General features: G+C 56.9%; 2 protein-coding genes across 4 annotated transcripts; one reads left to right on the top strand and one right to left on the bottom strand.

Moving 5' to 3' along the window:
• Positions 1 to 87: 87 nt before the first annotated feature.
• FKBP10 (FKBP prolyl isomerase 10) lies at positions 88 to 6,551 on the top strand. Of its 2 annotated transcripts, none has more exons than XM_008271477.4 (10): positions 88 to 641; positions 2,480 to 2,625; positions 2,815 to 3,004; positions 3,100 to 3,245; positions 3,540 to 3,729; positions 3,843 to 3,988; positions 4,388 to 4,586; positions 4,824 to 4,966; positions 5,174 to 5,337; positions 5,703 to 6,551. In XM_008271477.4, exons 1-10 carry the CDS (start codon positions 403 to 405, stop codon positions 5,886 to 5,888), a joined length of 1,749 nt encoding a protein of 582 aa, XP_008269699.2. In that variant the 5' UTR covers positions 88 to 402; the 3' UTR covers positions 5,889 to 6,551. The 2 variants fall into 2 exon arrangements, with proteins under 2 accessions (XP_008269699.2, XP_051681646.1); XM_051825686.2 differs by having other exon boundaries at positions 97 to 641; positions 4,391 to 4,586.
• A 2,282-nt stretch (positions 6,552 to 8,833) lies between these two features.
• NT5C3B (5'-nucleotidase, cytosolic IIIB) lies at positions 8,834 to 24,851 on the bottom strand. 2 transcript variants are annotated; one of them, XM_070060701.1, is made up of 10 exons: positions 24,714 to 24,851; positions 23,537 to 23,837; positions 23,236 to 23,334; positions 15,979 to 16,048; positions 15,854 to 15,900; positions 14,365 to 14,450; positions 12,839 to 12,928; positions 10,733 to 10,895; positions 9,881 to 10,081; positions 8,834 to 9,220 (listed from the first exon to the last, which is right to left on the bottom strand). In XM_070060701.1, the coding sequence occupies exons 2-10, from the start codon at positions 23,816 to 23,818 to the stop codon at positions 9,086 to 9,088; spliced, it is 1,173 nt and encodes a 390-aa protein (XP_069916802.1). In that variant the 5' UTR covers positions 23,819 to 23,837; positions 24,714 to 24,851; the 3' UTR covers positions 8,834 to 9,085. The 2 variants fall into 2 exon arrangements, with proteins under 2 accessions (XP_069916802.1, XP_008269700.1); XM_008271478.4 differs by lacking the exon at positions 23,537 to 23,837 and having other exon boundaries at positions 24,714 to 24,844.
• Between the last annotated feature and the right edge of the window lie 274 nt (positions 24,852 to 25,125).

The following is a 25,125-nucleotide window of genomic DNA, read 5'->3' as shown; positions in this document are numbered from 1 at the left end:
AAAGGCCGGGACGGCTTAGGCTGACTTTAGGACCCGGGGCCTCCGAAAAAAAGACGGCGAACTTTTCTGGGGTTGGGAAGTCCGCTCAGACTTCTCATCTTTCCGCAGCCTCCCTCCCCGGCCTGGGCCCCGGCTGGAGACGGCAGCGGGCAACCCGGAGCTCTTGCGCCTCATTCCTCGGGCGCCACCGTGGCTCTCAGCCGCGACCCCTCCTCCAATTCCTGCGCCACCACCCCCGCCCTGCCAGCTCAGTCTCCCCAGCCCCCATTCCACGTGGACCAGCCAGGGCGGGGGTAGGGAAGGACAGGAAGGGGGGGAGCCATCTGGGGAGGAGGGGGAAGCAGGCCGGCGCCCGCGGCTCGCTCGCTGGCCCTCACTGCCGCCGTCTCGGTTGCGGGCACCATGTTCGCCGCGGGCCCCCCCAGCCACACCCTCCGCCGGCTCCCGCTGTCGCTGCTGCTGTTGCTGCAGGTCTCGGGCAGGGGGCTGGGCCGCGCCAGCCCGGCCGGCGGGCCCCTGGAAGATGTGGTCATCGAGCGCTACCACATCCCCAGGGCCTGTCCCCGGGAGGTGCAGATGGGGGACTTTGTGCGCTACCACTACAACGGCACTTTTGAGGACGGCAAGAAGTTTGACTCGAGGTAAGGAGTGCGCGCCCCGACTCTCCACCGCCTCCCTTCCCCGGCCCTGTGGTTTCCTTTGAAGCCGTGCATCCCCCGTGTGGCTCCGGGAACCCCTAACCCCAAACAGCAGCCTGGGGCACACCTCCCCGGCCCGATCGCAAGCCCTCACCGCTCGGACCCCCACGCGCCCCCATGCTCTCCCTCCTGGCCGCTGTCTAGGACGCGACTGGCGGGTGTTGGGGGCCAGGTGTGGCCCAGGAGGCTGGTGAACTGGGGGTGGTCTGTCGGCCTGGGACCCCCTCCCCTTCCACCCCACCTGACTCCCTTCCCAGATCCACCCCCTCTTTGCAGTGAGTTTGTTGCCGTTGAAGAGGCAACAGGACTTGTGGGAGGCGCAGGGATTTTCAGCAGGGAGATAAAGCAGTCGGGCAGTGTGGCTGCAGGCTGGCTCTGGGGCCGGGCAGAGGGGCCCTGTCTGTCTACGTGTCACACCCATGGCCGTACCATTCTGGGTTCCCTCTCCGAGCCTCCTGGCACCCCCCCTCCTCCATTTTAGCTCTACCAGGCCAGTGCTGCCGCCCATCTTGCCAGCCTGGAGACTTGAGGTGCGGACTTCAGGTCTGATCCGGGCCCGTTGAAGTCCACTCGGGTTGGTGGAGCGAGGCAGAGCCGTGCACTGGCCTCAGGGACAGACTCTGAGACCGTGTCTCATGCACGCATCGCTGTCCCACACTCAGAGGGGTCGACCCCCTGGGACTCAGCCCAGTCCCGGGGAGGGCAGTGGCCTTGACTTTGGAGACAGAACACCCGGTGGTAACAGCAGCCGCAGATTCAAATGCAGGCTGTGACCGTGAGCTGGCTTCGTTCTCCTTGTGTGAGAACTGAACGTAAAAACTTCCCATGCCCGGGGCCGGGATGCTCGCAGGCGGCCTTTCCACGGAGGCTCCTGTTCTCAGGTTTGCTGTGCACAGCCTTGACCTTGGAGACAGCTTTAACCCAGAGCAGCACCTCGAGGAAAGCGCCCGGAGTCAGGAGGAGTTGGAGGCCCTGGGGGCTCTGGTAGCTGACCCCCAGCCGAGTGTGTGGAGCTGGGAGAACTCTCGGCCCTGTGGCGCTCTGTGATCACATTTAAAATCTGCTGCCCTCCCTTCACTTCTGAAAGCCGAAAATAAACTTAAAAGGCGTGTAGCCGAAAATGGATACAAGCATGGCCATTCTGGGAAAGGCCTTTGAACCCAGCCCCTGTCCTCGGCCCTGGCCAGCTCTGCTCCCCCCACCCCAGCCCCTTCCTTAGAGAATCGTCGTTGCCACAGCAGAAGCAGGGGCCCACATACTCCCACCAGCCGTGTGACCTTGGGCCAGGTGCTTGGTTTCTCCAGCCTCAATTCCTCTCGTAAGAAAAACAAAAGCAATAACAATAATGCCCACGTCTAGGAGACAGAAATCGGTAAGACAATAAACAAAGTGCCAGATGTTCCGTCTGGTATACAGTAGGTGCTCAATGAATGCTCCTCTGCCCCCTCCTTCATCCAGCATATAATAGGTGCTCAATAAGTGCTCCTCCGCCCTTTCATGTTGTCCTTAGCTCTCCTTGGCTGTCAGCAAATAGAAGCAGCACACAGGCCCACCCTGCCCCACCCCGTCTCACCCCCCTTTTGTCGGAGCCCCTCCCCCTTAAGGCAAGAGAGGGTGGTTGGAAAGAAAGCAGTGAGCCTGTGTGCGGATCCACACCCGTGCAGAGGGAGGGGCGTGGTGTGTGTGTATGTGTGTGTGCACCAGTGCACGAGCGCCTGCCTTTGCCCTCAGTGTGCACACCCCAGGCTGCCTCAGCCCATCGGCCCCTTTTCTGCCCCCAGCTATGACCGCAACACTTTGGTGGCCATCGTGGTGGGCGTGGGGCGCCTCATCACCGGCATGGACCGAGGCCTCATGGGCATGTGTGTCAACGAGCGGCGGCGCCTCATTGTGCCTCCCCACCTGGGCTACGGCAGCATCGGCGTCGGTGAGCACTGGCGTGCGGGCAGGGGAAGCAGGGTTGGAACCCTGAAGCTCAGAGGTGTGGAGTGACTTGGCCGGGCTCACGGGGCACAGGCACCCCAGCAGTGGCAGAATCGGGGGGTGGGGGCAGGGAGGCCCCCCCGCCCCGTCCCGCCCAGGTGCTGCACCTGCACACGCTGCTCCATCCTCACAGCGGGGCTCATCCCCCCGGATGCCACCCTCTACTTCGACGTGGTCCTCCTGGACGTGTGGAACAAGGCAGACACGGTGCAGGTGAACATCTTGCTGCGGCCGCCCCACTGCCCCCGCATGGTGCAAGACAGCGACTTCGTCCGTTACCACTACAACGGCACACTGCTGGATGGCACCACCTTCGACACCAGGTGGGAGCTGGGGGGGAGCCCTGGGCCCAGGGTGGAGAGGCCAGGCCCTTGCTGTGCCTCCCGCCTGCAGCAGCGCCCGCTCCGCTCCTCTGCAGCTACAGCAGGGGCGGCACCTACGACACCTACGTGGGCTCTGGTTGGCTGATCAAGGGCATGGACCAGGGGCTGCTGGGCATGTGTCCCGGAGAGAAACGGAAGATCATCATCCCGCCGTTCCTGGCCTATGGCGAGAAAGGCTATGGTGAGCCAGCACCCTGGAGAATTCTTTAAGAGACGCCCGGGGCTGCACTGACTGCGGGTCAGGTTGTGCACAAGGGCATGCAGCCAGAGAGCTGAGAGGGGGTGAAATCCAGCCGGCGCGAGCGTCTCGCTGAGAACGGGTGCTTTGTTCCAATTCATAAACGGTCAGCAAGGGCTGCCGGTGGCCCTGGGGAGAGCCCAGCTCATGCTTCACAGGAGCAGTAAGAAAGGGCGGGCAGAGGCCGCGTCTTCCTGCATCGCGCCCGCCTGAGCAGGAGCCCTGTGCCTTCCCCAGGGACCGTGATCCCCCCGCAGGCCTCCCTGGTCTTCCACGTGCTGCTGGTTGACGTGCACAACCCCAAAGACAGCGTGCAGCTGGAGACCCTGGAGCTGCCCCCGGGCTGTGTCCGCCGGGCCGCGGCTGGCGACTTCATGCGTTACCACTACAACGGCTCGCTCATGGACGGCACGCTCTTTGACTCCAGGTCAGCGGGGCCCCCGAGGGTGGGGGCCGGGGGAGGATGCCGGGGTGCCCACAGGCAGCAGCTGGCGCTGTTCCGAGCTGACTCCCGCCGGCCCTCCCTGCCTCGTACTGCAGCTACTCCCGCAACCACACCTACAACACCTACATCGGCCAGGGCTACATCATCCCCGGGATGGACCAGGGGCTGCAGGGCGCCTGCGTAGGGGAGCGCCGCAGAGTCACCGTCCCCCCTCACCTCGCCTATGGGGAGAACGGAACTGGTAGGGCCACTATCCCAGCTCCTCTCCCCCACCCCAGCCCCTGCATGTAGTGGGATTCCTGCCACTGGTGCCCCTCATCAACAAATGCATGCGGGCTACCTCCTGTCACCCATCCACTGTCCCCGGGAGGGAAGCAGACGTGGCGTAGTCCCCTAGGGAGCAGGGGCCGGAATTTGAGACCCAGCTGTGCTGGAAGCCTCAATGCTCTGACTTGTAAAGTGCGGCTCGCAGGCTAGGTCAGCCGGGACCCAGGAGGCAGGGGGATGATGATTCTCCTCGGCTGCCCCTCCCTCCCCGGGACGCCCCAGCAGCGCTGGGAGGAGAGAGGCCTGGGGTGGGAAGGGCCTGGAGCAGCCTCTCGGGGCTCCGAGCTGACTCACTGGCCCACTGGGGCCCCAGGAGACAAGATCCCAGGCTCCGCTGTGCTCATCTTCGACGTCCACGTCATCGACTTCCACAACCCTGCGGATCCCGTGGAAATCAAGACCCTGTCCCGGCCGGCCGAGGCCTGCAATGAGACGGAGGCCGCCAAGCTCGGGGACTTTGTCCGCTACCACTACAACTGCTCACTGCTGGATGGCACCCAGCTGTTCTCCTCGTGGGTCCGGGGCAGGGCCGGGGCTGGGCAGGTGGGTGGGCACAGGCCGGGCCACCCCCCCAGCGCCTCCCTCCCGGCCGGCCGCTGATGCCTCCTCCATGGGTGCACATCACAGCGGGAGTTGGGGGCGGGATGGGGGGAAAGGGGGTTTGGGCAAGGGGAGGTGACCGTGGCGGGAGGGGCGCTGCTGTTTCCCTTTCATGGAGAGAAATCACAGGGAAACCTGCTCTCCCCCAGCCATGACCACGGGGCCCCCCAGGAGGCCACTCTGGGCGCCAACAAGGTGATCGAAGGCTTGGACCGGGGCCTGCAGGGCATGTGCGTGGGAGAGAGGCGGCAGCTGATTGTGCCCCCACACTTGGCACATGGGGAGAGTGGAGGTGAGGGCGGAGACCAGTGTCTGGGTGGCTTTCTGTCCCTTTTGTCCCTGGTCAGCTCGGGCCTCCGGGGCTGGTGGGCTGGCAGGAAGCCTTTGGGATGGCTCAGTAAGCATCCCATGCCCCACCCCCGGCCCCTCAGGGGAGGCTGTGAGGCCGGCCAGGCCCCAGCCTTACCAGGGGCCTTGCGTTCCTCTTCCGCGTCCCCAGCACGGGGCGTCCCTGGCAGTGCTGTGCTGAGGTTTGAGGTGGAGCTGGTGTCCCGGGAGGACGGGTTGCCCACGGGCTACCTCTTTGTGTGGCACAAGGACCCTCCCGCCAGCCTCTTTGAAGACATGGACCTCAACAAGGATGGCGAGGTCCCCCTGGAAGAGGTGGGTGAGAGCCCACACAAACCCCCTCCCCCCAGCCAGGAGCCACCTTGCATGGTGCACATGCCCCTCCCACCTGCCCGCCCCTGCGCCTGCAGGCCTGCCCCTGTGCTGAGCCCCAGGCCCTGGGCTCCCTGTCCCTGCCTGTGCTTCAGGCACAGGTGCAGCCGGTTCCCCTACCTGGGCCCTGTTGCTGACCACTCCCATGCCACGCCCCCCCCCCCCCCAGCGCCTCTCCTGGCCTCTCCCAGTGCTTACGGAGCTGGGGAGGGGAGGGGCAGCCTGGGAAGCAGCACACCCACGGCCCCTCCCCGGAGCCCTTCCCAGAACCTCCTGCAGCTGCTTAGCTGTGGCCTCCCTTCCCGCAGTTCTCCACCTTCATCAAGGCTCAAGTGAGTGAGGGCAAGGGGCGCCTCCTGCCCGGGCAGGACCCGGAGAAAACCATCAGGGACATGTTCCAGAACCAGGACCGCAACCAGGACAGCAAGGTTACGGCCGAGGAGCTCAAGCTGAAGTCGGATGAAGACCAGGAGCGGGTCCACGAGGAGCTCTGAAGGGCAGGAGGCACAGCAGCCCCTGTGGGCCACAGTGGCAGTGGGACTGGCCTGCCTGCCCACCGCCCCTCCCTGTGCACTGTGCCAGGAGAAGCCTGAGGGGAAACCACATTGGGGCAGTGGAGCAGCGCTCTGGGGCCATTTCCCCAGACCCAAAGCCCCTTCCTGTGTGTGGCCTCACAAAGCCAGTCTGGGTCAGCAGAGTCAGGGCCCCCGCCCGACCCCCAGGCTCCTGGCCGGGCTGGGCTGTTTCCCCAGCCCCCTCCCTCTGTTGTGGCAGCTCCCCAGGAGACCCCTCTAGCCCTCCTCCCTCTGCTGTGACCGGCTCCTAGGGCAGGAGCAAGCCCAAGCGGGCAGCCCCACCTCACCTGCCCTCTGGCTTCTCCCCGCCTTCTCCCCTCCTTCCTGGCCCTGCAGCCCAGGTGCTGGAGGCCAGGGCCAGGCTCTGTGCACCTTCCACCCCTAAAGGCGACTCCTCTCCAGGAGGAGTCACAGAGAGCAAGGAAACCTGCCTAGGGACCGTGGCCCGACAGCCTTCCTGGGGGTGGGGGAGGGGCTGTGCCTCCAGGGCCAAGAGGTGCAGGCTCTGCCCCCACCACACCCCTAGAGCCAAGCTCGCGTTGGATCCCTTCCTCCCTCACCAAATAAATGACGAAAACAGCGGCCTCGGCCTGCTGGCTTTGGGGGTCTAGGAGCTGGGGAAGTCGCGTGGGCGGGTGAGACTCAGAGATGGACAGAGAGACCAGGGAGCCCACACCTTCACAAGGTGCCCTGGAGGGGATGCAGGTAGTTCTTGACCACCTAAGTCCACAGTGAGAGAAGAGGAGGGCACGATGCGAACGGCCCGGTGACAGGACAGCAGGGCGCACAGGAGGGGGACACGGTGACAGGACAGCGGTGCACACAGGAGAGGACACGGTGACACAGGGGAGGGGTGCACACAGGAGGGGACACGGTGACACAGGGGAGGGGTGCACACAGGAGGGGACACGGTGACACAGGGGATGGGTGCACACAGGAGGGGACACGGTGACACAGGACAGCGGTGCACACAGGAGGGGACACGGTGACACAGGGCAGCGGTGCACACAGGAGAGGACACGGTGACACAGGGGAGGGGTGCACACAGGAGGGGACACGGTGACACAGGGGAGGGGTGCACACAGGAGGGGACACAGTGATACAGGACAGCGGTGCACACAAGCGGGGACACGGTGACAGGGCAGCAGTGCACACAGGAGGGGACATGGTGACAAGGACAGTGGTGCACACAGGAGGGGACACAGTAACACAGGGCAGAGGTGCACAAGGAGGGGGACATGGTGACACAGGACAGCAGTGCACACAGGAGGGGACACAGTGACAGGACAGCGGTGCACACAGGAGGGGACACAGTAACACAGGGCAGAGGTACACACAGGAGCCAGACATGGTGACACAGGACAGCAGTGCACACAGGAGAGGACATGGTGACACAGGACAGCGGTGCACACAGGAGGGGACATGGTGACACAGGGGAGGGGTGCACACAGGAGGGGACATGGTGACACAGGACAGCGGTGCACACAGGAGGGGACACGGTGACACAGGGGAGGGGTGCACACAGGAGGGGACACGGTGACACAGGACAGCGGTGCACACAGGAGGGGACACGGTGACACAGGGCAGCGGTGCACAGAGGAGACACGGTGACACAGGACAGTGGTGCACACAGGAAGGGACACGGTGACACAGGGCAGCGGTGCACATAAGCGGGAGGCAGACAGGAAGCACAGTGTGGACATGCACTGGCACTCTGACGCAGGATGCCGAGTGTGGGGAGCAACTCGGACTAGACTGTTACTCGAATTAAGACTTATTCTATGCATCTGCTCTCCCACAATATGGCGCTGGGAGAGGAGGAAACAGCTTCTACACAGCTGCCTCCAGTTCAACCAATAAGCAGGAGGAGCTGATCCTGATTGGAGGAGAGCAGCGTACTCGGCGTGTGGGTAGCAGAGTTGGGATTGGTGGAAGAGGACTGTAAAGGAGGAGAGAGACAACATGCACCAGGAACATCTAAGAGGAACACCTGAGCAGCCCCCGAGAGCCGGCCGGCGGTGTGCCGCTCCCCCGCGGAAGTGGGGAAAGTGGCAGGGGGAACCGCCCTTCCACGGAGGTGGAAGGGACGGTAGCCAACCCGGGAAGAACCAGCAGCAAACCTGGGGAGGGCCGAGCAGACAAAAGAACAGCGCAGGGTCCTGTGTCGTTCCTCCGCGAAGAGGGGGAGCGACAGCCGAGGGCACAGGTGGCAGCTGACCTACCATGCCACAGTGAAAGCCCCTGTTGATGTTTTTAAAGATTTACTATTTTGAAAGGCAGAGAGCGAGCATCCATCCTGGTTCACGCCCTACATGGCTCCAATGGCAGGGACTGAGCCAAGCTGAAACCAGGAGCCACAGACTCCATGCAGATCTCCCACATGGGTGGCAGGGGCCCAAGCACTTGAGCCATCATCTGCCGTCTCCCCTGCACATTGGCAGGAAGCTGGACTGGAACCGCAAAGTAGCCAGGACTTGAACAAGGATCTCCAATGTGGGATGCAGGTGTCCCAGAGGGCAATGTAACTCACTACACCACAACACCCACCCTGGGTCACCCATTCCAATGGCCCTGGACCCACGGCACCGGCAGGTGGAGAGCCAAAGGGGTCAGGGAAATCCACACCAATTGGACAGGGTCGCCTCAACCCAGCTGATTGCAGCTGCTGTTCAGGCTTTGCAGCTGCGTCACAGTGAGGTCAAACGCTCCAGGGCAGTCGCCCACCCTTCCATCCTCGCCCACCCGGCCGGATCCCACTCCCTGAGGCTGTGCTCAGACTCCGCTCCGCAGGGCCCCAAGGGCTTCTCAGAGGTTACTGTGCCTCTAAGGCTAAAAGGTGTGGGCTTTGCCCCCAGCACACCCCGTAATCAGAACAGTTTGTTTTTATTTTCATCTGTTTCATAAAGAACAGCTTCCCATGTTTTAAAAAAATATTTAAAAGCGCCTCCCAGACAAGACGACCTGAAGACAGTGAACAAGCAGTGGCCCTTGGCTCGTTTTTGGAACAGCAGGTGCCGCTGGCCTCCTGCTGGCCTCCCTCGGTGCAGGCGGTGGGTGCAGCAGGGCCCGCAGCGCCTGCTGCCCTGGGGAGACACCCTCCCGGCCACGCCGCACCCTCAGCGGCCCTGCAGCTCCCCGTGGTCCCCTGGGTGCAGGATGTGCTGCAGCAGCCCGTTGACCACATCCAGCGTCTCGTCCCGCTCCAGCACAATGTCGTAGGCGTCCATGTAGCGCTCCCGCCGCTCTTCCACCTGCCGGGGTGGGGGGGACGCGGGGGCTGCAGGCGCTCAGGCACAGGGACCTGCCCCTCGCAGATGCCAATGGGCAGGCATGCAATGCCCATTAGCCCTAGGGTCATTGTCAAAAGGGCAGGGACTCGGATCAAAAGCAAAAACCCAGATGTCACTGACTCATCTGGACCAAGTTCTCACGTGGCTCAAGCACGCGTGGGCCCTGGCACTGCAGGCTGAGGCGAGCACTCTGTGCCCTTTGAGAGCGCCCGGCTTCACTGCTGCCAGCCTCGTCTCTTCCCCTCACCCTCCTCGTCTGAGGCACCTCCCTCTCACGCGACCGTGACTTAGGACGGCTCCTCAGCCCAAACTCCACGGGGCCGCGGAACCTCCTGCCTCGGCTTCCTCACCCTGAGGGTGCTGTCGGGACGGCGTGGGTTAACGCCCAGGATCCGCCCTCAGCACTCCTGGCCAGGCCAGGTGGGGTGCACACGGCTGCCATCACGGAGGCGGGGGGGGCTCTCTTGCATGTCCTGACACCACACGCCGCTACGGGAGGACGCAGCTGTGCCCCTAGCACTTGAACACGGTGCTGGGCACACACAAGGTGTTCAAAAGCCTCTGCTAACAGGGATGCAAACAGAACAGGCCACGTGGACAGGAAGTCCTGGCCCCGCCTACCTTGTCATTTAGGAAGCCGATCTTGAGAATGTTCTGCACGTCAGGAGCCCCCTCGGCCATGGTGAGGTCGCCCATGGAGTCTCCCAGCAGGAGGATGTTGGTTCTGCCCTGAAGCTTCTGGAAGTAACCAGAGTTCTCACACACGGAGCTGTTCTTGTTGTACGTGTGGATGAGCTGGCCCTTGAAGCCCCGGAGGAAACCCTAAACATAAGACAAGACACAGCCGGAGGCGCTGCAGGGACTGCTGGCGCAGAGGGACCCCGGGGGCCCAGAAAACGCTCCACCCTCACTGTCGCCTAAACCAGCGGGTGGCAAACCCGGCCAACGCAGGACTGGGACTGTTTTGCCAAGGTTTTCCAGGAACCTGGCCCACGCCATCCACGCCCTGGGCCGCACGGCCACAGCGCACGCTGAGAAGCGCACAGGGCACAGAACATTTGCTACCTGGCCCTTTACCAGCAAGGTGTACACTCACAGGGGCCACCCCATGGTGACCAACTGCTGTGGCAGAAGCACGAAGCCCGTGACACACACGCCCAGCTGTGGACCACGGCCCGGCCACATGGCAAAGCACTGCAAACGCCAGCCCCTGGCTTTAGGGGAAGAAGGCAGAACGTGGGTGGCCGGAGCAGCCCGCCTCTGGCTCCAGAACAAGCCACAGTCCCTCAGACTGCAGGACAGCGACGCGGGGCCAGCGTGACCCGTCAACCAGGCACTCACGGCTGAGAGCGGACCGCCAGCCAAGCACCAAAGAGAGGGTGCGCCAACAAGCGCCGCAGGGCGAGGCAGCGAGGCCGCTCTCCATGGCGGGGGCTGGCCCTGCTCCCGCGCGCCCGGCGGGCCCTGGCTCACATCTTCATCGAAGTCCATGTAGTTGGACACGATGTGCACGTTGGGGTGCAGCACGTTCATCTGTCGGATGATCTCCTCCAGGACGTCCCCGATGCCCGCCGAGAAGATGAACAGGGGAATGCCGGCGTGGTGGAGCGTGTGGAAGAACGTCTGGTAGCCCTCCCTGCGGAGACGGGCACACCCTCGCACCAGCTCGGCCTCCGCCCCTGCCCTCTGTTTCCTACTTGGGTTAGATGCTTCTTTTATTTATTTATTTTTTTTAACATTTTACAGTGAAGCAAAAAACCTACGCGGTGAGTGGTTAAAGTGCACGGACGCCGAGTGTCGGCTGGATGAATGCTCATGTGTGTACACACCTGTGAAACTACTACATCAGGTACCCCCCGCCCCCGTCAACACCAGCCCTCCCAGCTTGGACTTTATTTCACCACTGACTAGCTCTGCCTGTCCTTGAACCTCATATAACCAGACTCACACAGAACGTACCCTTTTGCATCTGCCTTTTGTTTTTAAAAGATTTGAAAGGCAGAAAGAACGACACAGAGATCTTCCAACCGCTGGTTCACTCCCAAGCTGCCTGCAAGGGCCAGGGATGGGCCAGGCTGAGGCCAGGAGCCAGGAACTCCATCCGGTCTCCCATGGGGATGACAGGGGCTAAGAACTTGGACTATCTTCGGCTGCTTTCCTAGGCACATTGGCAGGGGAGTGGATATGAGTCGGTGCTCGTGGGATGCTGGTATTGCAGGTAGCAGCTTAATCAGCTGTGCCTCAACGCGGGCCTCATGTCTGGCTTACTTTGTTTCATAAAAATGTGTGATTTACCTGGGTTCTGCGCTTCATGAGTAATTCATTGCTTCTCACTGCGACTTGGTACTGTTCCTCATTGGCAACCAAGCTGCATGGCTGCCCTGTGCGGGCTCCAGGCATTCGTCTCTCTTGAGCACTCCCTGAGAGCGCGACTGCTGAGGACGGCAGGCGTGAGTGTGCAGCCAGGGTCTGCACGGCCCGGCAGCGCCCAGCAGCCCCCGCACTTAGTGGGCCTGCACACACACATCTCGGCTGTTTCGGCTTCTTAGGAGGCCGCCTCTCTCCCGTGTAGGGTGCGCGATCCTTAAGGACAGGTACCCACGTAGCCTCCTTCCTCCAGGAGGTCTGAAGATCCAGCAGACACAGCTGCTCAGGACACACTGCTGTCAAAGGCCCTAGCCTAGCGGACGCTGTGTCTGGGTGACGAACATCAGCACCACCGCTGTGAAGAATGAGCCAGACCCTGTTCTATGACACAAAGCCCTGGGGGCAGCGGGGTGGCGCAGGGGGTTAGACTGCCACGTACAACACTCGCATCCCACAGTGGAGTACTGGTTCGAGCCCCGGCCGCTCTGCTTCTGATCCAGCTCCCTGCGAAAGCACCTGGGAAGGTGGCAGAAGATGGCTCATGGCCTTGGGCCCCCGCCACCCATGTGGGAGACCGGGAGAGAGCTCCGGGCTCCTGGCTTCAGCCTGGCCCAGTATTCGCTGCTGTGGGTATCTGGGGAGTGAACCAGTAGATGGAAGATCTCTCTGTCTCTCCCCCGCTCCCCATCACTCTGCTTTTTAAACAAATAAATCTTAAAAAAAAAAAATAAAATAAATAAATAAAAAATTCAGGAAGCCCCGGCCCGTCTGCAAGATGGCCTCCAGGGAAGCAGGGAGGCCCATGAGCTGTCTCCAGAGTGAAAGTGCGGCCCTGTCCACCTCAGAAGCCAGGCTGCCGGGTCTCCTGGCTCCTGGAAGCTCGCCCCTCCCCGCCCCTCCGCAGCCTCTGTAGCCACGGGTTCTGCACCTGAAGCGTCAACCAGTCGTGGAGTGAAAATATTTGAAACCACGGTTGTGTCTGTCCCTGACACTTACAGACGCTTTCTCATCATCCCCTACCCAACACACAGCTACTCACAGGGCGTCTCCCTTGTAGTAGCTGCCCCAAGTCACGGTGCTCGGGAGGGGATCGCTCCGTGTGTCCTATGCAAACACTGCCCTGTCTTACACAGGGGACTCAGAAGCCCAATCCCCACGGGCATCGAGGGACGGTGTGATGTGGCAGAAGCGTCTTCGGGGTGAGCCGCTCACCTGAGCACCGCGGTGGACTCCCTCACCACCTGTGCGATCTGACACTTCCGAATCCGCTGCTGACACAGCAGGTTGTGTGCCTTGGTCCACCTGGGAACAGACACCTCATGAAACCCCACATTCCAATCACTCAAGGAAGTGACGTACCCCTCCCCTTTACAAAGCCAAGTCCCCTCAGACAGCCCTGATTGGGGAGGCCTCGCCCTTCCCACAGTCCACTTCCAGGACTCTGGCTGTCCTTAAAAGGATGAACGGGGGACTGGACACTGTGGTGCAGCAGGCTGGGCCACCACTTGTGACGTCAGCACCTCATCCGGGATGCTGGCTCAAGCCCCGCTGCTCTGCTTCCCCCAGCTCCCTGCTAATATCCCAGAGAAAGCAGCAGAGGATGGCTCAAGTGCTGGGGCCCCTGCAACCCGCATGGGAGACCTGGATGAGTTTCAGACTGGCCCAGACCTGGCTGCTGCAGCCATTTAGGGAGAGAGCCAGAGGATGGAAGATCTCTCTCTCATTCTTTCTCTCTGCTACTCTGCCTTCCAAATAAAATACATAAATCTTTAAAAAAGAGGAAGCGAGTGGGAAAGCAGCACAACAGAAACACAGTTACGCAACTCGGTGGCAGAAGCCAAAACTCTTCCGATCCCCGTGCTGTGTGACTGTGCTCCGTGAGATGCGGGCCCTGCCCAGTGAGGCCAGTATCTACAGGGGCTGCTATTGTGCGAGCGCATCCCCCACGGTTCATGTGTCGAAAACATGATCCTCGGAGCACAGGTGTCAGGAGGCGGGGCCTAACAGGAGGCATCAGGGATGTGGGGCACCACTTTAACGAATAGATTAATGCCATTATCATGGGAGCTGGCTCCTTATAAAACAACAAGGCTGGCCGGTCCCATCTTGCTCTTTGTCTTTCTAAAAATAATTTATTTATTATTTATGTGAAGGCAGAATTGATAGAGAGCTCTTTCTATATACTGGTTCACTCCCCAGTGGCTTCAATGGCCCAGAACTCCATCCAGGTCTCCTGCTTGGGTGGCAGAGGCCCAAGGACTTGGGCCATCTTCCTCTGCTTTCTCAGGCGCATTAGCCAGGAGCTGGATTGGAAGCGGAGCAGCAAAGACTCAAACCAGTGCTCCAATACGGGACGCCGGCATTGCAATGACGGTCTGGCCCACTGTGCTGCAACGCCTGCCCCTCTCCTTGTCTCTCTCGGCCTCTTTGCCCTTCTGTAGTAGGATGGTACACCCAGAAAGCCCTCACCAGAAAAGGGCCCCTGGATCTTGGACTCTCACTTCTAGGACCGTGGTCCCCACATTTCTGTTGACTATAAATTATCCTGCCGCAGCAGCATGAAGCAGACAAGGGCCACTTCCCCAAAGTGCTGATCTTCTAACTTCTCCCCAGATTCTGGGAGGCCCTCCACTCTGACAGCAGCCACAGATGGTTGGTTCTAAGGCTTCTGCCGGCAAAGCCTGCCCCCCAGCCCCTGCCCCTCTTGGGTCCAGGAGCGCGTCCTCACCGTCACTTACCACTCCACCATATGCGGGAACTTGTCTTTGACGGTGCGGTGCGGGTCGATCTCAATGGGGTAATAGTGGTGGAAGAGCGCCGTGAGCTGGGACAAAGGGAGAGAAAGGCCGCTAGCCCCCAGCAACCACAGCTCGGCACACCCAGGGGACGGCAAGGCAGGCAGGAGAGGGTCTGTGCTCCGGAGGTTTTCAATGGGGAACACGCCACTGACAAAACTCAACCTCCTCGTCCTCGGGCAGCTGGCGCTTACCCACCTGCTACGGGCCAGGGCAGGACTGGATCTACAGAGCGGCCGCGTCCTCGCTCGGCTCAGGGAAGGGTCTAAGTGTTGCGACAAAGGTGCTTTTCCTGCAGCCACGAGGGCTGCCGGGGTCGCTCTGCCGCTGCTGTCAATCAGCTCGGTCAGTCCGGCTGGGGCTTAGTGCCGCCTTTCCCAAAACGCGGCCGTCTAAGCGTGCACTAGGAGGCAGCAGGTGATGGCTCAAGTGTGTGGGCCCCCACCAGACATGTAGGCAACCCGGATGGAGCACCAAGCTCCTGGATCAGCCAGGCCCAGCCCTGGCTGTTGTGGCCATCTGCAGAGTAAACCAATGGATGGGAGACCTCTGTCTGTTGTCTGTCTCTCTGTCCCTCTGTCTTTCAAGTAGATGAAAACAATTCATCTTAAAAAAAAGGGCACTGCTGGGAAGGACACAGAGCAAAGTCAAGTGAGGAGCGAAGGCTGCCCGGACGGCTTCAGAGGATGTACACACAGCTGTGGGCTGCCACACCCTGACACCGACTCAGCCGTCTGTCTTCATATCTTCCCAAGAAAATGGTATTATGACGGAAAAAGCACAATGCAGAGGGAAGAGACTGGCTTGGCTGTGTGACCCTGGGGGAGCAGTTCAACCTCATGGTTAAGTGGGGACAGTAACATTTCTGTCTGTCTTCTGCAGTGCTAGACAGTTAAATGACAAAACATTCAAGTGTCTCGTAAACTCTACAGCTTACAGGAAACTTCATGTCCATATTCCAACCATCAGTCATCATAGGTCTTGGCCAACAAGGAAAAGGTGCTTTAAATATATACCTTTTTAAAGTTTCATTTATTTATTTCAAAGACACAGAGAAAGAGAGAGAGAGAGAGATCTCTTCCACCTGCTGGTTCTTCCCTACACGTTCACAGTGGCTAGGAATGGGCCAGGCCAAAGCCAGGAGCCAGCGACTCCATCCAGGCTTCCCATGTGGCCTGGATGGCAGGGGCTCAGGCACAGAGCAAGCAGGCCTTGAACCAGCGCTCTGACGCCATCGCAAGCAGCGATTCAACCTGCAGGGCCACCACACTGGCCCATCTTAAGTATAGCAAGACTACATCTTCCTGAGCGTAGCAACAGCAATTTTTAAAACTTTCATCTTCTGTGGTCTCTATCCTGGACCCTTTAGTTCTAACCAGGAGCCATTTGAAGTAGGACATGCCAGACGCTGAGTAAAGAGAAGTGAACCTACCTCTTTCTGACACTCCTCACTGATTATCTTACTGTTATCCAGAATATCTGGGAAAACACAGAATTGTTACTTACCCCTTGGAAGCCATCACTCAAGCCCAGCAAGGCAAGCTAGCAGTGACTTACTGTAAGAAGATGGGCATCGCTTTCCATTATAGGAAAATCTGCTCAAGGTCATGTCAAAATCGGAAATCACCTAAAGGCAAGAGAGAAAACACGCCTAGACAGCCACCTTCTCCCCACCAGCGGCCTGTGGACACAGCCCTGGAGGAGTTAGGGAGGGAGCCCTTGGTCAGTACCAGTCTCCGGGGTCAGGGATGGCGGCAGGGCTGGGGCACAGGTGAAGACCCATCTCATGCCATGGGGTCTTTCCTATGGTGTCTTCACCTGCTCGGAGACACATATGTAAGGCCCTCCGGTCCGGCTCCACCAAGGCAACCTGAAATTCAACTAACCTATAGCAGGCTGACAACTTCGTAGGGCCCGCGAGCGAGGGATGTTCTAAGTACCCAAATGGCCTTTGAAAGAAAAGAGGTTCCCCAGCCCCGGGAAATCCCAGAGAGCACTGTGAAGGGCAGGCTTTGGGACAGGTGGGCTCACTCCACCCGGGCAAGTGAGCCTGTTAGGAAACTGGTGCAGTTGTAGCCAGGTGGTCAAATGGCCCAGCTACCTGAGCCAGGCTCCACCCCCATCCTAATGGGATTAGCTGCTCCTGCTTCCCTGCCCGCCCTCAGGCGAAGTTTTAAAAGGGCCTGTTCCTGAACAGGTGCTCTCTCTTGGCCCTTCTCTCCTGCTCTCTCTCAGTTCCTCTCTCTAGCCTCCTCCTCTGGGCTCTTGGCTCTGCTCTCCTCTCTCTTCTCTGCACTATCTTCTCTCCTTGCTAGCTCCTCTCCTCTCTGTTTCTCTCTTATACTCTCTTTCTTTTTCCTTTGCCACCCCTCCACTCCGGTCTGCAGGGTGTTCCCCCAATAAACCCTTTCCCTTACTCCAGTGTCCGGTGTGCTTTGCGACGGCTAACATTAAGATCTAACATTGGTGCTGTGACTCGGATAGCCTCATATTGGTAATCCAGCGTCCCCCAGTGCTCTGGGGTCCTGGATTTTTGCCGGTCGCGAAGCACACCTCCGGAACTGTTTCCAAGCCACCGAACACTGCGCAACCTCCATCCACACATCGGCCTTCCAAATTTTGAGGTAAGACGCAGAACAGGAAGCTCTCACGGCGACTGCTATTTGAGTGGTGGTCTACAGTCGGATACTCGCCTGACTACTCTCCTAAAGGTCATAGCACTGGACTCTAGCCACCACTCCTACTTCTACTAAAGGCCTTTAGCCTCTACGGACACTGTGTCCAGGCAACAGTGGTTGCAAGTGACGACTCCATCTCTGTTCGCCTCTTTACAGGCTAGGCCCTGGACTCCAGTGGGCACTTGGGTGACGACCCCGCCTACTGCTCCCATTCCTCTCCTAGTCAGACGGCCAGGACTTCAAGGACGCTTGCTGTCCACCAATCTGACCTACTGAGTCGCCATGGGAAATTCCTCCTCCCAAGTTCCATCTGATTCTCCTCTTGGTTGCCTTTTAAGTAATATGGTCCCTCTCAAATTGGCCCCAGCCCTCCAAAGTGGCCCTCTATGGTGGCACATTTGGCCCTGAGGGATCGGAAGTCAGAGTAGTTTGACCCTGAAATGGAAGGGGATTCCATATGTTCAGGCCTTTTCCTATCTTAGAACTAAAACTTCCCTGTGTACTTTTTTTTTTTTTTTTTTTTTGACAGGCAGAGTGGACAGTGAGAGAGAGACAGAGAGAAAGGTCTTCCTTTGCCGTTGGTTCACCCTCCAATGGCCGCCGTGGCCGGCGCACTGCGCTGATCCGATGGCAGGAGCCAGGTGCTTCTCCTGGTCTCCCATGGGGTGCAGGGCCCAAGCACCTGGGCCATCCTCCACTGCACTCCTGGGCCACAGCAGAGAGCTGGCCTGGAAGAGGGGCAACCGGGAAAGAATCCGGCGCCCCGACTGGGACTAGAACCCGGTGTGCCGGCGCCACTAGGTGGAGGATTAGCCTATTGAGCCGCAGCGCCGGCTCCCTGTGTACTTCTTGCTCTCCCACTCAACTCCTCTGGTCTCCAAGATTCGCACTAGGGGTCAGAGGCCTGAGCAAAAAATCCTTTCTTCTTCCCAGATCCTTTTCCCGCCACTACCACAACCTCCTTTGATTCTGCAGATAAACTCCCCCCCTCCCCCGCTTATTGCTCCAACCTACAGGCACCGGCTCAGCTGCCTCCTGAGGCCTCAGCGGCTGAAGTTCCAGCACCATTATCCCCCAAGCGGCAGCTGTGTCCTCACCTCCCTGCTCCTGCCGACTTCCAGGGGGCGGGGGCAACCTCTGCTCCCACCTCCACTGCAGTCTCTTCCATCTTCTCAAGCCCCTTGCTCATCTAGTCCTCAGAGCCAAAGTCTGCTATCTCTGTCTAAACAGTTTGGGAACGGCTCCATGGTCTCCAACTGGTCTTTTGTCCCTCTCTTGTCCCAGTCTTACCATAAGAATAGCAAGGGAATGGCAGTCCCATCCTTTTGGGCTCCCTACTTATTGAGGAACAAATTAGGTATCCCACCCTTCTGAGGGCTCAGGAAAATCAGATTTCCCACGTGGACCTGGCTCCCTGTCATTCTTCTTCACTAGGAATACCACTACCTTTGAAACTATTGCTTTGTAACTGGCTGAACTTATTTTGCAGTTTATTTTAACAGGTTTCCGGGTAATCAGTACTCAATGAAACAGCAATGGGTAATTAGTACTTGTCTTAGATGAATGCAATTTTAACTTAAATTCAGATAAAAATATATCAGCATCCTAAGTCATTTAGGTGTAACTGCTAATTTAAATTGAGTAAAGGCAAATGGAAAATGTGTCTAAATGTAAACTTTTGTATGCTCAACATGTTATATTCTATAAAAAACTATTTGGGTTAGTTTATTAACTGTGAAAATAGTTCAACACTGTTTAAAGTAACTCAGGCTGAAATTTGATGTGTCACCTTAATCTTACTCTGAAAATTTTTAATTGGTTATATCAAAATGCAAATCAAGGACATTGGCAGATGGAAAACATCACAAGTATACTAATCTTTTCCTCTTTGACATAAAATTAGAATCTAATCCTCTGTTAAAGCAATAAGTTAAAGTAATCTGTTATGTTCTCTTGATGTGTGTTAAATTCTAATTGTTTAAAAACAGCTAAATTTTTATTAAGAGCTATGGGTTATTTAAATATGTGCTTATTTTCAAACATTTAAATAATTACCTTGTAACAATGATGAAATTTAGTCTATATTGTGTCATGATGTTAAGGAATCTTATTTCAACCAGTTATTTTGGATTTTGAGCCTTCTTGACAGGCATTCAAAAAATCAAAAATCAAAGTTTCAAAGAATTTGGACTCTGAAATTTCCAGTAAATTTTGGACTTCGGTTTTTCCAGTTCGGGCCCAACTGAAAAAAGCGAAGGACCTCTGTCTCTCATCTTGTAGAGACACCAACTAATCAGGCTATTTGGATTATATTAGAAGTACTGTCAAGATGTGAAGTGGTGCTAAATTTTAAGTCTATAGTATAAAATACTACTGCTACAAAGGTCTAAAAATTTAAAAGTCTAATGATCTTGTGTTACTAGACACAACAGTTATCTTTTTTTTTTTTTTTTTTTTGACAGGCAGAGTGGACAGTGAGAGAGAGAGACAGAGAGAGAAAGGTCTTCCTTTGCCGTTGGTTCACCCTCCAATGGCCGCCGCTGCAGCCGGCGCACCGCGCTGATCCGATGGCAGGAGCCAGGATCCAGGTGCTTTTCCTGGTCTCCCATGGGGTGCAGGGCCCAAGCACCTGGGCCATCCTCCACTGCACTCCCTGGCCATAGCAGAGAGCTGGCCTGGAAGAGGGGCAACCGGGACAGAATCCGGCGCCCTGACCGGGACTAGAACCCGGTGTGCCGGCGCCGCACAACAGTTATCTTAATGAGAAAGCCCCAGAGGCCTAAAGGGTTAAATGCTTTGTAAAATCCTACAAGTGCTTTCAAAAATACTGTGAAGTAAGCAAATGCCTCTCATTGGTTAATGAGTTTATAATTTTAAATGTGGCAACTTAAAATCTTGTCATCTACAGTTTTATATATCAGAATTGCTCATAAAACTAAAGCATTGTTGGTTCTGTGTTTAGCTGTCCTCTATCGGTTCTGATGGAATTTTTCCAGCCACGTATTGTATTCAGTACTTTGGAATGACTCTGTAACCAGATGAAGCCAATAATATATTAAAGGTACCAACTTAGAAAAAGTATAGTTAACTAAGGTTACTAAAACAAAAATTCAAATCAATTGGTAATTTACAAACGGGAGTTAGATTTTTTTAAAAAAATATTAAAACTGCTATATTGGTCTATTATATATATTGTATGTCTACATGGGAAAATTTATTAAGAATTTTAGGCCGGTGCCGCGGCTCACTAGGCTAATCCTCCGTCTTGCGGCGCCGGTACACCGGATTCTAGTCCCGGTCGGGGCACCGGATTCTTTCCCGGTTGCCCCTCTTCCAGGCCAGCTCTCTGCTGTGGCCAGGGAGTGCAGTGGAGGATGGCCCAAGTGCTTGGGCTCTGCACCCCATGGGAGACCAGGCTAAGCACCTGGCTCCTGCCTTCGGATAAGCGTGGTGCACCGGTCACAGCGTGCCGACCACAGCGGCCATTGGAGGGTGAACCAACAGCAAAAGGAAGACCTTTCTCTGTCTCTCTCTCTCTCACTATCCACTCTGCCTATCAAAAAAAATTATTAAGAATTTTAATTGGCTTATAGAAAAGACTGTCCATAAATTTAAACAGCTAAAATTAATCAGATATATTTTAATTCATGTAACCTGAATCTCTATCAGATGTTTTAAGTGTGTTGGTAGAAAAAACTAGAAACATTTTATATGCTTGTGCTTAAATTTGCTGGTTAAACAAGCTGCATCATGTTAGATATTTAAGAGATGTTTCCAAACATATGTATTAATATTTATGGAAGGCATTGGGCCTTCTGGCAAATGTTTTTTTAAGTTGTTATCTAATGGTTAAAATTGCTTTCTAAGTTTTCATGTGATATTGCTATTGTCAGTAAGCAATCTGGGACTAGCACCCCTATTTCTCTAGTCTAAGCCCAACTTGTTCTTTCATTTCTCTGTTCTCTTTGAGGTAGGAAACTAATTCTATTATGAAGGAATCTCCAAGATGCAAAATTTGATTTTAGATCTTATAAAAGAGATGGCTAACACATTTCTGTAATAGCATAGCCAAAATAAGAGCTTAAATTATAATTTCCTAGCTAGATTTACTTCGCCATCAGCGAGGTAAACAGTAAACAGAAAAGACCTCCCTTTTAAAACAAAGGGAAAGAAAGTTTTAAAGTAAGAATATAGTTTTCCTCATGGGCATTGTCTGCCTCAACATAAACTACTACAGAACATGCCTGTGACTACAGACTTCTAGTTTAGGCCACAGAAGATTAGAGATGAGACTTGAGCACCCCCTTGACGTGCATCCTCTGGTCTGCTTAAACAAAAACCAGGAGGAAAAGAAAGCTAGGCATCAGAAGCAATGGGTGGCAGCCTATTCTGTACAGTGATCTGCCCTCAAGGAGACCCAACAGGCCAGTCCACTGCAGTGGCTTTCAACGTGGCAAGCCTGGGCTTCAGCAGAGGTCAGCTTGTGAAGAGCCCTGGCAGCTCTGCCAGCCAAGAGTTGGATCACTGGAAATGGACCTGCCCTGGAGTTGAAGGACACCCAGGTCAGAGCCACAGATCTTATTGGCTCTAAGCTGAAAAGCCCTTCACTCGGCCCAGCTTTCAAAGTGACCACTGCAACTGAGGAAATGGCCAAGTAGGGTCAGTAACATTGTAAGCAGAGCTGTGTATTTCCTGTTGGAGTTGCCACCTGCCTTTACCTGGCCAGCTCTCCTCCCAGGCCAGCTGGGTAATGGAAGTCAACAGGGTGCCTTCCCCAAGGAGGTTCACACCTCCTGTAGGATGTACCCTATGAAGCGATAGATAGGTCTGGGCCTTATAATTTATAAGGCCTCAAAGCCCACCTGATTATTATCAAGCCCCTTCGGTCAGGTTCCATTTGCCTCTCAATCAAAAAACTTAGTTGTAGCTCAGATAGCACCTTTCTTAGCTTCTCTAATAACAACTCTGTCCTCTGTATCTAGCCCACTTGAGCCTCATTCCTTTGTAATCATAACCTCTACCACCAATGGCTCTACTCCCAACCTGTGTGTCAAAATTTCTCTACAGACAAACCCCACTACCTGCAAGTTAGTGGCCTTTCTCCCAGTCTTGGCTGGAATCAGCTTAAGCTATATCCATCAAACTGTCCCCACAAGGGTCCAGAGACCCCTCCATTTTCTCTCTATAAAATCCTCTTATTACCTGGTTAATGCTACTCTTAGAATCATTGGTTACTATTCTCACCCTGTCTTCTATACTACAGTGTTTACAGCAGGTGATAATGGAACAAACGAAGGCCTTCAGCAACCAGGCAGTCAACCAAATGCTGCTACAGGGATGCACTCGGCTCCCCACCGAGGAGACAGCGGCCTGAGACATCGTCCCATGTCAGCCAGAAGTAGCTCTAAAGACAGATCATCGTCCCTCTACCCCTCTTGGACTTTTGGGACTAATGTAATCCCATACAAACCCTGCTTTATAAAAAACAAAAGGGGGGAATGTTAGGAAACTGGCGCAGTTGTAGCCAGGTGGCCAAATGGCCCAGCTACCTGAGCCAGGCTCCACCCCCATCCTAATGGGATTAGCTGCTCCTGCTTCCCTGCCCGCCCTCAGGCAAAGTTTTAAAAGGGCCTGTTCCTGAACAGGTGCTCTCTCTTGGCCCTTCTCTCCTGCTCTCTTTCAGTTCCTCTCTCTAGCCTCTTCCTCTGGTCTCTTGGCTCTTGGTTCCTTTCTCTTGGCCCCTTCTCTCCTGCTCTCTCTCGGTTCCTCTCTCTAGCCTCCTCCTCTGGGCTCTTGGCTCTGCTCTCCTCTCTCCTCTTCTCTGCTCTATCTTCTCTCCTTGCTAGCTCCTCTCCTCTCTGTTTCTCTCTCTTTCTCTTTTTCCTTCGCCACCCCTCCACTCCGGTCTGTAGGGTGTTCCCCCAATAAACCCTTTCCCTTACTCCGGTGTCCGGTGTGCTTTGCAACGGCTAACATTAAGATATAACAGAGCCCATGTGCGTGCCTCCAGGCACCCCGACCGTTTGTGGAGGAGGCGCGGGGCGAGCGGACGTCCGCGGCAAAGCCAAGCGGGAAGGGACGCCCCCCCGGAGAGGAGACTCCCCGCCGCCCACCGCAGCCCCCAGCCCCGCGGTACCTGGAGCTGGTCTCCACCGCCCCGGCGGAGGGCGCTCACGATCTCCTGCACCCGCTCGGGCTGCCGCATCAGGACCGTGGCCTTCATCAGGGCGCTCACCTGTCCCGGGACCGAGAGACCCGCTGACCCTGGGGCCGCGCAGGGCCCTGGGGGAGCCAGGGCTCCCTCGGACGCCCCTGCGAGGCGGATCGGGCTGCGTGGGGAGCGGCAGCGGGCCGCGACGGCGCGGCTGGGGACTTCTGAGCACCCCGGGGACCCAAGCCCGTTACCGCCCAACATGGGCAGCCCCCTTCCACCTCACCTCCTCCGCCATCGCTCTCGCCGCCTGGTGGGCGGCTATGGCCAACACTGCAGTCGCGCGGCAGCACTGCGCAGGCGCAGCCTCCCACGGGTGGGGGCGGGGCCAGGGAGCAGAGGGGGCGGGACCAAGGAGTGACTTGGAGCTGGCCACGCGGGCTCCCCCTGGGCGGGTTGCGCGGCTCGCAGAGACCCGGTGAAAGGTTGCATCGTGAGGAGGGTGAGGGTCTCGAGAGGGTGAGATTGCGTGGGTGGTGTCCAGGAGCCTTGGGTGGGCTCCTGCCATTCATTCTGGAGCAAAAGACCTGGCAAGAGAGGTCATTTCCAGACTTGAAATTTTGTAACAACAAACCATGTTTCCGGTGTTTGGCACAGCCATTCAGTGTGGGCTGGAATGCCCGCATCCCATATCTAAGTGCCTATGTTCGAGCCCCGGCTCCACTCCCAATTCGATTCCAGTTAATGCATACCTTGGGAGGTAGCAGTAATGGCCCATGTATCTGGGTCCCAGCCATACATTTGGGAGACCCAGGTTGAGTTCTGGGCTTGCTTCCCCCCTCCCCCACCATTTTGGAAATGCTTATTTATTCTTTTTTTTTTTTTTTTTTTTTTTTTTTTTTGACAGGCAGAGTGGACAGTGAGAGAGAGAGACAGAGAGAAAGGTCTTCCTTTGCCGTTGGTTCACCCTCCAATGGCCGCCGCGGCCGGCGCATCGCGCTGATCCGAAGCCAGGAGCCAGGTACTTATCCTGGTCTCCCATGGGGTGCAGGGCCCAAGGATTTGGGCCATCCTCCACTGCACTCCCGGGCCACAGCAGTGCTGGCCTGCAAGAGGGGCAACCGGGACAGAATCCGGTGCCCCGACCGGAACTAGAACCCGGTGTGCCGGCACTGCAAGGCGGAGGATTAGCCTAGTGAGCCGTGGCGCTGGCCTATTTATTCATTTTTTTATTTGAAAGCCAGAGAAAGACTCGGCTGAAGTCAAGGGCCAGGAACTCCATCTGAGCCTCCCACATGGATGGCAACGACCCAAGTACATGAGGCTGGCCCTAACACAGAGGCAGGACTGGAAACCACTGCTTGCCCCATGTGCCACATCAGCCCTGACTTGCAGCACCCAGGGATTGAATCGGTGAGTGGAGTTCTCTCTCATCTCTCTGATTGACTCACAAGGAAACCCACCAGGTGGAAGGAGCCATCCGGTGAATTCTGAGAAGCATCCAGACACAGAAGAAACACAGGGCCTGACGGACACGTCGGGGGGCTGGAATCCCTGAAGGCTGGGCCAGGATGGAAGTTAATCACGTGTGCTTCTCCCTTCTCTCCAGGCCTGGATTTCTGTGAGCTCAGGGTGTGTGTGGCTCCATGGAAGGTGAAGACAAGCTGCAGGGACACCAACCTGGGCGGCCTGAAATGGTCAACAGGATGTAGAGTCAAGAAAAACCCTCAGGAGGTGTTGATGGTCCCAGCTCTGCTCTGGGCTGGAGAATGGGCAAGGAAGGAGGTGTGGGGTGGTCTCTGGCCCAAGTGGTGGGGGGGAGGGGGGTTTAGGGGGCAGGCCCAGCAGGGAGTTCCAGAACCCGAGAGCACAATC

The sequence above is a fragment of the Oryctolagus cuniculus genome, chromosome 17, assembly GCF_964237555.1.
Source record: "Oryctolagus cuniculus chromosome 17, mOryCun1.1, whole genome shotgun sequence".
Lineage (NCBI taxonomy): Eukaryota > Metazoa > Chordata > Mammalia > Lagomorpha > Leporidae > Oryctolagus > Oryctolagus cuniculus.
The sequence above is the reverse complement of the archived record's forward strand: the minus strand, read 5'-3'. Positions and strand labels throughout refer to the sequence as shown.

What these genes read in the sequence shown, in the direction of transcription:
- NT5C3B (XM_070060701.1), bottom strand. Translation starts at nt 23,818, where the DNA reads ATGGCAGGAGCCCACCCAAGGCTCCTGGACACCACCCACGCAATCTCA. An exon ending in CGAGAGCGATGGCGGAGGAG is followed by an intron (nt 23,335 to 23,536) that starts GTGAGGTGGAAG and finishes GTCCCGGGACAG; the next exon opens with GTGAGCGCCCTGATGAAGGC. An exon ending in GTGAGGAGTGTCAGAAAGAG is followed by an intron (nt 14,451 to 15,853) that starts GTAGGTTCACTT and finishes CCTTTGTCCCAG; the next exon opens with CTCACGGCGCTCTTCCACCA.
- FKBP10 (XM_008271477.4), top strand. Translation starts at nt 403, where the DNA reads ATGTTCGCCGCGGGCCCCCCCAGCCACACCCTCCGCCGGCTCCCGCTG. An exon ending in CTATGGGGAGAACGGAACTG is followed by an intron (nt 3,989 to 4,387) that starts GTAGGGCCACTA and finishes CTGGGGCCCCAG; the next exon opens with GAGACAAGATCCCAGGCTCC. An exon ending in GCGAGGTCCCCCTGGAAGAG is followed by an intron (nt 5,338 to 5,702) that starts GTGGGTGAGAGC and finishes CCCTTCCCGCAG; the next exon opens with TTCTCCACCTTCATCAAGGC.